At 38.1% G+C, this 12,271-nt stretch overlaps 1 protein-coding gene across 1 annotated transcript; it reads left to right on the plus strand.

Annotated features, from left to right (window-relative positions):
• The first annotated feature begins 2,290 nt into the window (after window positions 1–2,290).
• Window positions 2,291–3,265, plus strand: LOC148836405 (olfactory receptor 2AT4-like). Its single transcript, XM_088914171.1, has one exon. The coding sequence runs from the start codon at window positions 2,291–2,293 to the stop codon at window positions 3,263–3,265; it is 975 nt and encodes a 324-aa protein (XP_088770297.1).
• The last annotated feature ends 9,006 nt before the right edge of the window (window positions 3,266–12,271 follow it).

The raw sequence follows: 12,271 nt of genomic DNA on the forward strand, positions 1-12,271 counted from the left end.
AACAGTTTGAAATTATTCGTTATTGTTAGTTTATTAGTTATTAATAAATCACTTAACTATGAACATGTTGTGATATTTAGAAATACCAACAAATTCAATATAGTGTCGATAATATTGACAATTTTAGTTTTTCAAAGAAATTATTTGTTAAAAAAAAACTCATGGCGAGAGCTGGGTTCAAACCCCCAACCTCCAGCATGCAAGTCACACACTAAAGCCATTAGACCACTGCTCTGCTTGACAGCTTAAGCTAAAACTGAAAAGGGCAGGAAAAAAGTTTCTAAGTAATCGCCGGTGAATGAGTCAAATTGATGCAGATGTTTATAAAGAAATTGTATTACTGTAATAATTTGATCTATATGAATATATTTATATCGTTATTAATTTCTTTAGATATGCAATTCCATATTGTATTGACAATAAAATTCTATAAAGTATGCTTTTTTTACTGCGATAATGAGCGCAAGTATTCATAGAAAAGGTTAAAACATTATAACTTTGACGTATATAACCTTTACTCAGAAGGACCACGTAAAAACTTTTCCAAAAGAACCACAGTATGTAACTGAATTAAAGACTTTTTTTTTTAGTTTTTTTTAACTACCAATATCAGCCATATATAGTTTACATAATATGATTATATACCTAAATTAATATCTTTTATTACCTTCAGACATGTTATGCACCTCTTCTTTTTATGCTCAGCTACTTACGTTTCCCTTTAGTTGTAAAATTCCATATTAATATTCAATATTAAGAGGATTTAAAAACGCACAGTAAAGAAGCAATCATTTCATTAACAACCAAAGTACGAGTGCTGCCTGTCGGTCATTTTGGCCAGTCACACATATCCTGCGATATAAAACACTAAACTGTAGATAATTTCGCACGGTACAGGGTTTTACCGTGCATTTTGAATGGCTGCATCTGCATATATAGTGTTTTGGTCTCTTGATGTAGCTTAAAACTGACATCTTTCTGGCAAAATGGATGCCTTTTTTTCAGAACAAAAGACTATATCAAACTAAAAATCTTTTGTGAAATACTGTTGTAGAAAGGAGTCAGCTTTTCAGTTTCAGTTTCTGTCCTCTTAACAATGAATGTTAAATCATAATTAAATATTTTTTGCAATTCAAACATCTATGTTTTGAAACAATGTTTGACCTGAATTCAGTGATTGTTTTCAAACTGCTAAGTAACATCACTGTGTTGTTGAGATATTGCCCAATACTCTTAAAACAATACAGTATGTTTCTGATTAATACCACTTTAGATTAATGTTTAGTTAGAAACTGAGTACCAATGGTTAAATTGGGTAAGATGCACCAGTAGGTTTTTTGAGGACATTTACTTCCAGATGTAGCAATGGCTTGCCATAAATGAGTGAGCCCCATTTATTGTGCCAGGTATACAGGAACGAAAGATGACATTTATTCTATGGAGAGACAACAAGTTTAAGGAAATTGGTCCCATGTCTGTCCTCCCGGCAATAGAAGTTAGAACAGAAGTTAGAATAGAACCATTTTGCAAGTGGTAAAGACAAAATGATCGGATAGTGATAGTAATACCTCTGAGTGGAAAACTGGACTTTTGGGATGGAGCAGGTCCTCCAAAAGAGGACCAATGGCACACAAAAGCCTAGAGAGGTTCAGCAAGCTAAGAACTGTGATAGACCACCCAAGTGCACAGTGAGAAATTAATGATATGCTGCCTCTAGGTTGCATATGCTGGAGACTACTTTAAAATGAAGATGTACACAATCTGGAGGTGTCCCATAGGTACTTGATTGTATTAGTATCAAGCAGTACAGGAGAAAAATCCTTCTGTGCAAAAATCCTTCGGTGGCATTTACCAGATAAGTATGAATGTTAGTATTATTGAAGGTTTTTTGTCATTGGAATGCGGTGAAAATCTCTGCAAGACATTATAAATATGGTATCGCTCTTATGATATCTCATTCTACAAATGTATGTATCCAATAGATATCTCAGGAACAAATGTCTAACATTGTTTAAAATATAACAATGAGAATGTCAAATGGAAAAATAAAGAGGCAAAATTGTGTGCCAGAAAGACAGCGCATAACTCCTTTTAATTTTTAAATCTCATACCTTGAACAAATAAAGCTTCAGTATCACTGTCTTTATAAGAGCATTAATATTTTATATATATATATTAATTTTATAGTTTAAAATTCCTTAATGGTTCATTATCTAAACTAGTAATGCATTGGATGTACACTTGTTTTTTGGCATCCTGTTCCCAGCCAGAGCTGCTGAGACTTTGACCAATGGGAGGAACCAATGTCACCCTGCACTCTGACTTCATCATCGTGGGATTGCCAGGCCTGCAGGAGTACAATTCTGCTCTCTTTATCTTCTTCCTCATTCTCCTCCTGGCCACTTTCCTGGGTAATCTACTCATCGTGGTATTAATTTCCCTAGATCACCGGCTCCATACACCCATGTACTTCTTCCTCTGGAACTTGGCTGTCTTAGATGTACTGATAACAATTACTGTCATACCCAAGTTGTTGGTAGTTCTTTTAGGTCATAAAAGGAACATATCCTTCTCTGATTGTTTTGCACAAATGTATTTTTTTACCACATTTGCAGTTGTAGAAGTATTCCTTGTTGCAGTCATGGCTTATGATCGCTATGTTGCTATAGTGAAACCTCTGCATTACAATAACATCATGAGCAGCAAGGTCTGTATTACAATGATGTCCTCAGCCTGGGTGCTGGGCTTCCTTGTGCCCTTAGCACCTGTATTACTGGCAAGCACTTTGCCATATTGTGGATCAAACCTTATCCAGCACATTGTCTGTGACTATACCACTGTAATGTCATTAGCCTGTGGTGATGTTACAGCACAGGTGAACTTTGCTTTGTGCCTTGCAATGGTTGTAATTTACATTCCTGTTCTGTTTGTCCTGTGGTCCTACTACAGAATTATATGTTCAGTGATAAAGATGAAAACATTGGAGAGCCGTAAGAAGGCCTTCTCAATGTGCTCTTCACATGTGATTCTTGTCTTCCTGTATTATATGTCCAGTGCTGTGGTGTATATTGGGCTGAGAGTGGAAAGTATCCCCACTGATGGACGCATCTTCATAGGTGCAGTGCACTATTTCCTCACTCCTTTTATCAACCCGATCATTTACAGCTTAAGGAATGAGAAAATCAAGGCAGCTGCTCACAGATACCTGAAGTTACACACTTCTTTCCAGCACACTGGAAAGAATATTTTCAACACAAGACTATAAGTATAATTTTTAATTTATAATTCAAAGGAAGAAACAGAAGCTATTTTGCTGACAACCATATTTTAATATTTCAAAGTAATTTGAAAGTAGAATGCATCTCCAGGGTTAAGAAAAAATATAATGTGTACTTTGAACTGCACATTTAAATGAATGTAGCAGCAAGGCTTATTGATGAGCTTAGAAAGAAGGCTTGTTCTGAAACTCCAGTGAGGCCTATTTCTGTGATCTTAGCCACAGAATGACCTAGTGGTATTTGTGTGTGGGAAAGAAAGGGAGATTACTTTATATTCTGGATAAAAACCTCTCCCAGGACAGTTCATACTCATAATCCTTAAGATGTCCACTGCTGGTGCCTGGATGTCTGGGAGATATCCATAAAAATCTGGACATAATCTTAAGAGTCAAAGGCCATGTTCAATCATCCAACAGGATGACCAACCAATCAGTGAAATGAGGCCCCATCTCTCTTTCTCATCTCTGAGGTGCAGCCACAAAAAAGCTATTCTTGCAGTTCTGATTTAAGGTATTTTCTCTCAGATAAGGAGCAGCTCCCAAATGGGGATGCACCCAGCCATGCTTGGCTATCATGATCAATGGCCATTCCTGGCTCCAATCTGTTGGTGAGATTCCTGGGAACATCTAGATTGCAGTCCTAGATGTCAGAGATCATTTTTACTAATCTCTCACCTTGACCAACCAATCAAAAACCTGCATGGCGTGGTAACCCCACGTGAGTCTGAAATGCTCGCTTAACTTTCGACCAATCATCACCTGTCTTGATTCTGGTTTAAAAGACACTGCACAGCTCAGAAACTTTGCTTTACTGGCCAATTTTCACACCCTCAGAGACAATCATGTGACGGCCAGCGTTGTCTGTCTGTAACCTTGCTTCAGAAAGCGTCGACATGGGGAATGCCCATATGTAAATCGCTAGCTAACACCAACGTGGACACATCACATGATCTCTGGAATATATGTTTGGACTCTTGTCGACAATCTGAATAAGTTTTATTCAGCAGTAGCACTATGCCAGAAGCAAACCAAGTTTCTTCCCCCTAAAAAGTGACTTGCTTGGACCAGCGGTCACCCTCTGTGCATAGAGACTCTCTACTAGTCAGCTGGACTACTAGTAGGTCCCTGAGAGACACACTGTCGGGTGCATTGCCACAGCAGATATCTCTCCTCCTAATTCGTCTGACAACGAGCTGCACCCTGACTGGTTGGCAGGGAGCCAGAGGGCGTTGGGATGACATCTGTTGAACTCTGCAGCAATTGGACACAGCCGCTAGCTGGTCTTTGGTGTCTGTGCCGGGAAATACGAATCCATATCTGGATAAGTAAACCCAGTGTTCTACATTGCATCTCGAGAACTCAGTTGTTATTTCAACACAAGTTGATATCAGTTCAATTCATATGAGTAATGTTTTTACTTTTGAGTAGTTAATGTAGACTGATTAACAATAGTATAGCCGAACAATATATTCTTTGTAAGTACTAATATTTCAATTTGTTTGATGATCTGAAACATTTCAGTGTGACAAACATGCAAAAAAATAAGAAATCAGGAAGGGGCAAACACTTTTTCACACCACTGTACATATTTTTAGATATTTAGACCCTTAAATTAATATCATTATTAATAATAATGATAATCGGCCAGTGAAAGCTCTGTTGCCCTTCACATGAATGCACAGTGCACAGTGTCCCTGTGCACAGACCTGGTCCCAGTTCAGCTCAATGTTAACCCGAACACACTATTGGAAAGAAGTTACTGTCAATGTGAGGCTACTGCAGAATCCTTGTCTCTCTCTTACCCCTGATTTCTAGCGCTGCCTCATTACTGGAGTGGCATTGAGGCAGACATTCATGTTTTTTTCCTGAATGTTTTTATGTCTATAATGTTTTCTGTATCAATAAATGTATTCTATGTGCTGTGAATCTTTGGGAAGACGCCTTGTTGTTCTGTCGATTGATTCTTAATACCAAGTTGAACTCACTAACTAAATAGAATACTATCTGCAGTTAAATCCTCTTTCTCTCTAAATTTCTCTCTTTATTTTCTAAATGAGGCCCCATCTCTCTTTCTCAACTCTGAGGTGCAGCCACAAAAAAGCTATTCTTGCAGTTCTGATTTAAGGTATTTTCTCTCAGATAAGGAGCAGCTCCCAAATGGGGATGCACCCAGCCATGCTTGGCTATCATGATCAATGGCCATTCCTGGCTCCAATCTGTCGGTGAGATTCCTGGGAACATCTAGATTGCAGTCCTAGATGTCAGAGATCATTTTTACTAATCTCTCACCTTGACCAACCAATCAAAAACCTGCATGGCGTGGTAACCCCACGTGAGTCTGAAATGCTCGCTTAACTTTCGACCAATCATCACCTGTCTTGATTCTGGTTTAAAAGATGCTGCACAGCTCAGAAACTTTGCTTTACTGGCCAATTTTCACACCCTCAGAGACAATCATGTGACGGCCAGTGTTGTCTGTCTGTAACCTTGCTTCAGCAAGCGTCGACATGGGGAATGCCCATATATAAATCGCTAGCCAACACCAATGTGGACACATCACATGATCTCTGGAATATATGTTTGGACTCTTGTCGACAATCTGAATAAGTTTTATTCAGCAGTAGCACTATGCCAGAAGCAAACCAAGTTTCTTCCCCCTAAAAAGTGACTTGCTTGGACCAGCGGTCACCCTCTGTGCATAGAGACTCTCTACTAGTCAGCTGGACTACTAGTAGGTCCCTGAGAGACACACTGTCGGGTGCATTGCCACAGCAGATATCTCTCCTCCTAATTCGTCTGACAACGAGCTGCACCCTGACTGGTTGGCAGGGAGCCAGAGGGCGTTGGGATGACATCTGTTGAACTCTGCAGCGATTGGACACAGCTGCTAGCTGGTCTTTGGTGTCTGTGCCGGGAAATACGAATCCATATCTGGATAAGTAAACCCAGTGTTCTACATTGCATCTCGAGAACTCAGTTGTTATTTCAACACAAGTTGATATCAGTTCAATTCATATGAGTAATGTTTTTACTTTTGAGTAGTTAATGTAGACTGATTAACAATAGTATAGCCGAACAATATATTCTTTGTAAGTATTGTAGCGGCGAGGCTTATTAAAGTACAGAAATGAAGTTTTCTGCTCCCTTGCCAGTCCCTCTCTCCTTCATCTCAGTGGTGCCCGATAAAGAGAAGCCATTCAATTTGGTTCACAATTAAGGTGTTTTTCTAGTTGATAGAGTGTCCTGATAAGGAGCAGCTCCCAAAAGCTGGGACACATCAACCACCTTAACAAATGTCATTTCTGGTTCCTAAAAGTCTGAGATTCCAAGGGAAAGTGTTATTCAAAGTTGGTTTACAACTCTAAGGTCAGAGTGCATGGTTACTCATCATCAGCCAATCAGAACTGGTAGGGCAGGTTAACCCCACGTGGGTCTCTGATGCCCATGAAACTTTCAACCAATGAGTGACCTGCATGTCCTCCAGGTAAAAACAGGCAACAAAGAGCGCCTGTAGGACAGTTTCCAAGGGCAGAACAGTTCTCGCAGGGCGCAGGACATTCAACATCAGGGCTCCTCCTGAACATCTTCAGACTCAGCCCGGACCACCACGTAACGGCCAGTGTGGCCGAGTGCAGGACTTTCCTTTCCTTTCTAAGAGTCGAGAGCGGACGTTGCCAGCGCATAACCAAAGGATCCACCTGAGGTTAGCATCAGCAGCAAGCCTCGTGAGCAGGTCGGAACTGTGGATAGCTGAATCAGTATTCAGAACTAGCGCTTCATCGGGAACGAACCGGTCTTCTTCCTGACCTGCTGGGACCCACAGTCACTTTTCTCCTGTGCACAAACTTTGCTAGTTTCAGCCAACACTAACTAGCCAGTCTACAGTGAGCATCAGCAGCGCAGCGCAGCAGGGATCTCTCTCACTTCTCTCCAGCTGCAACCGCACTGCTTGGCACCGAGCCAGAGAGTGCTGATTGGACAGCAACAAGCCTGCCACTGTTTCTTTTTGCCTGCAGGGGATCTGAATCCCCACAGATGGATGAGTATTTAACATTCTGCATTACAGTTCGAGAATTCAATTGTTATATCAACCAGTTGATATTAATTTAATTCCTATGAATGATGTACTTGTTTTGAGTATCTAGTGTACAAGTTGTAACCAAGTTCATTTACGAAACGGACTAAATGAATGATATACTGAACATACGTCCCTCTTGGTATTTGTAACTCTTCATGACTGAATATATCCCTTTTGTATTCTGCTAACCCTCGCGATAAGATCTGTTATGTTTATATGCACATTTTATGTATTAGTAAATGTATTTTCATGTATTAGTACCCATGTGTGTGCATTGTATGAGTTATCCCGCAAGGTTGGATTCTAATACCATCAAAAGAATCATTTTGTGACTTACTGCTACAATTAATAATTGTCCCAGTTAAGCACAAACCCCTACATTTACTGGTGCCTCGTGAGAGGATGCTACAGTATCTATATGTGTTTTGCATCTCTTCGTGATTATATAACTTGCACTTTGATAACCCTTACAGTAAGATCTGCCACCTGTATCCAGGCAGACTGTAGTCATAAATGTTCACAATTTATGTATTAATAAATGTATCTCATTTATTGAATCCATGTGTGGGTGCGTCGCTGATCAATTGATTTTCTAATAGCCATAACGAATCACCTCATGATTACTTCTACAATTAATAAATTATCCCAGTAAATTCACAAAAGCCCTACACCAGGAGAGTCAGATTTTAACCAAGGAATTCTTTACATAGGAAATCAGACTTCCCTAATAACCCTGAAAACATCACAAGGTTCAAATACTCGGCTTTGATCTACCCTTCCTTAGTGATCTGAAACAAGGGACTCTCACCTTGGATATCTCTCTTGTGGTCCTGTCTTGTCCTTCATATTCTTATACAGTGTCTTTCTGGACTGTGGAATAACATTTACACAGAATTTAATTAAGTAAACCAAGGTAAACATTATGATTGTTTTGATCACTAAATCTGGACCCCCTAGATCATAGCAAATATCCCCTTTGATTTTAAGCTGTAAATATTTACACTGCCAGGTGTTACACATTTTATCTAGATTCTTAGAGTCACTTGCATAGTCACTTAAAGTATATCTGAAACATTTTTGATATATTCAAACTGCCATGTTTGTTTTACAATGTACAGATGCAGCCATTCAAAACGAGCAGGCGATACCGCATTATTTTGCGGTGTGCTTGACGCAGCCTACCGCGAGTTACCGTAAATTCTCGTATAGTACTTCATATAAACCACGTGGTACCTCAAGTAAAATAATAGTATCCGGAATTTCCGCAAGGTGGAGCTAATAAAGCTCAACCTCTCATGTTTGAGCTGTCGCCATCAACGTCTTTAACGAAGATATTACTAATAGTATTAATAATGAATGACCTTGGACAAGCTGTAAACTCAAAGTATTGCCCTGGTCCACATTCTTTTTTTTCATTGACTGTCTTTGTAAAAGTAACACCACAGTATTTCGCAATCACGCATTTGTTTCCAATCATGCAAAGTACAGTAATTTTTGAGAATCTCCGATTCACCATGCCTTTCACATGCTCATAAAAGAGATTGATTTAGGAACATAAACATATTACTGTATGCAAACTGTACTGTATACAGTATGTATATGTATATTTAATGTCTTTACTGTGCCCGTTTAAGTATTGAATATTTATATGAAATTTTACCACTGAAGGGAAATCTTAGCAGCTGAGCATGAAAAGAATAGGAGCATACTGTAACGCGTGTGAAGGCCATAAACGATAATAATTTTGGAACATAAACATACAGTATATGGCTGATCTCGGTACTTTAAAGAAAAAATACACACCAGTATTCCATTTCTCCCTAAACATTTTAAGCATCGAAGTCTTTAACTAACGTGATACCGGAGTCAACAAGCATACCTTTAGAATTTAATTAAAAGGGAATATAATATGGAATCGCGTATCTAAAGAAATTAATAAAGATATAATTATATTCATGTACCACAACACAAGAATAGTACATGCTGTACAATGTCTGTTGATACTGTTTCTGTAGGGATTTTTCAACACTCATCATGTGACCTTGCCGGTGGCGCTGTGGGTTGGGTTCCCGACTTATACATCACACGTTGGGTGTTTGAATCCAGCCGCAGCCATGACTTTTTTTTTTAACAAACATTTCTTTGAAAAAATAAAACTTTTCCCTGGGTCAGAGATTAAATAAAACTTCACTCGCACCAAACAAATTTATATTTCTAAATATCACAACATGATCGAATTTAAGTCATTTTAATATCAATGAATAGTCACCTATGCGTTACAATATAAACATTTATATTGATTTAAATTGCATTTTGATTTAAATTGCAAACGCATGTTTAAATATATGTGGTTTTTGATTCACAATCAGACAAATGCAACATAAATCGATATCTTTGTCTTCTAAGTATCTTAATAAACTTTCACCATAGCTTTCTCCCTGTTTAGATTTATTTTTCTTGGGATCTTGGGATCAAACGTGGAAAGATTAGATTGTAATCATTTTTATTTTTTAAATACATTTTAGAAAAGTGTAATCTATACTAAAAAGCTGTACACCACCTGCTATAAAGATACATATTGTAATACTTTCGGGTTCGGATAGGACGGACACAAGAACTCAGACTTGCGGAGTTAAAGCAAGTTAAAGCCTTGATTTTATATATCACCTTTAAAAGTGGCATCTCAAAGCAATACAGTAGATGTAAAAACAGTTAAAAGGACCACAGATTACAAAGTAAATACCCAACACTGATTGTACCCATCTGTCATGCTAATAAAGCACCTTAAATTGAATTGAATTGAATTGAATTGAATTGAATTGAATTGAGAGAGGGGGGGGGGGAGGGCGAGCGAGAGAGCACAGCCAGGACAGGCAAATAAGATACACTCCACAGACATTCACAACAGCGACATATCATAAAACTTTTGCACATATTGTTAAATTATTACTTGTTTTTCAGGAAGTTAAAAAAAACACTTGAATTACTTATCCAGTCTCTCGAAATAAAATTATTTTTCAAGCAATGCAACTAACGTCGGGCAACGTGTTTTTTTTAATCCAACATTGACAGCCACATCTTAAATCTTGTCAGCTCTTTTTTCTCTATTTGAATTGTGGCAATTAAAACAACTTGGGATAACAAGTGGTCTCAAAGTCACCGAGCTCACAGAGCTTCAACAACAGATGACAACTTCCTTAGTCCTTCCTTAGTCCTTCCTGAAATTGTCAGATTATGAGTGAATAAAAGCATTTTATTAAAAACACGTTTGCGTTTGTTTGGGAGCTATATTATGTATTTTTCATATGTAAGATATAATGATGTGTTCCTGCTTACACATCGCACGACTTTAAAAGCTAGAAAAACAGGTTTCGATTCACATTATCTGGCGAGCTTTGTTTTTTCAAAGGACAGCACATACTTTGAAAAGACCGCAAATGTATTAGCAAGAGTTAATTGCACTATGGACCGCACAAAGAAATTTAAAATAGTCTTCTTTAGGTGTTAGGGCAGGAGTGGATCGCAGCAGGCATAATCAGCAAATAAATAAGAAAACAAAGAACAGAAAAATCTGATCACTCTCTCTCTGCTGAATGAATAAAAGCATTTTATTAAAAACGCGTTTGCGTTTGTCTGGGTATTTACTTTGTAATCTGTGGTCCTTTTAACTGTTTTTACTTCTACTATATTGCCTTCACACGCGTTACAGTATGCTCCTATTCTTTTTATGCTCAGCTGCTAAGATTTCCCTTCAGTGGTAAAATTCCATATAAATATTCAATACTAAAACGGGCACAGTAAAGACATTTAAATCTTTCTACAACCGACCAATGCACCACGAGTGCCCCTGTCGGTCAACCAATCACCGACAGGGGCATTGGTATTTTGGGTCACGATGCGCGAGGCCGTAGCCAATTATCCGCGGTACGTGTCTGTGCCGCGTCCTTTTAATAGCTGCATCTGTATAGTGTTTCAAGAATATCCTTTATTGTTAAATATTATTACATTATGCAGTAGTGCAGTTTTACGATAGTATCGTACACTATCTTTGATAGACAAAGATGGTGGATATCGGAACTGAATCTTTTAGGAGGAACAGCATTCCCCTACACTTATGTTTAAAGTAACTTATCTCAATTCAACAGAGAAGACTACCTTGTCAATTAATTGTGATTAATTGTGACCTTGTGATTACTGCTACAATTAATAAATTGTTCCAGTAAATTCACTACCTACTGTATCTCTTGTAAATAGAGGTGATCACACATACCTACTACAAAATGAGTCTTTTCGCAGTGCATGGTCAAATGACCAAACACAGCACAATAAAATAATTCTAATACACTGGACTCAAGAATGAGTATTTCTAATTTGTTTCCATCAATAAAACAACTGAAGAATGTGTGTGAGATCATCTCATGGATTTATAAATTTGCTTAATTTCTAATAATAAGATTAGCTAGAGAGATGTCTCATTCCGAATAGATATAAATGGCAAACAAATGTTCAGTCTGATCAGAAAGAATAGTATTGTTTTTTTTTCCTTTCTCTTTTTAAAATCATAGAATGAAGAGGTCTTTCTAACAAATAGGTATAAAAGCTAGTTTTCACATCTTTTACAGTATGTTCAGTTTGTGCAAAAGCAGTTTGTGTCAGTTTCATGATGTGGAGACTGAGAGCTGCAGCAGTGAGCTTAATCGCTGTGTAGGACATCTCAAACACTGGGGATCGTAAACCCTTAATGTTAAAATGGAGAGAGATTTCTACTGTAACAAAGCACATTCTAGTGTCGACCAGAAAGACAAAGGAAATTAAGGGCAAAACTGGGAGTTTGAATATTTTCATTTGTATTTCTGTGCTGGTTTCCTGTCTCTTGGATAATACATGGAAATCAATGTCAAGTCAGAGCATCCTGC

Source organism: Atractosteus spatula, chromosome 4, assembly GCF_055471065.1.
Source record: "Atractosteus spatula isolate fAtrSpa1 chromosome 4, fAtrSpa1.hap1, whole genome shotgun sequence".
Taxonomy (NCBI): domain Eukaryota; kingdom Metazoa; phylum Chordata; class Actinopteri; order Semionotiformes; family Lepisosteidae; genus Atractosteus; species Atractosteus spatula.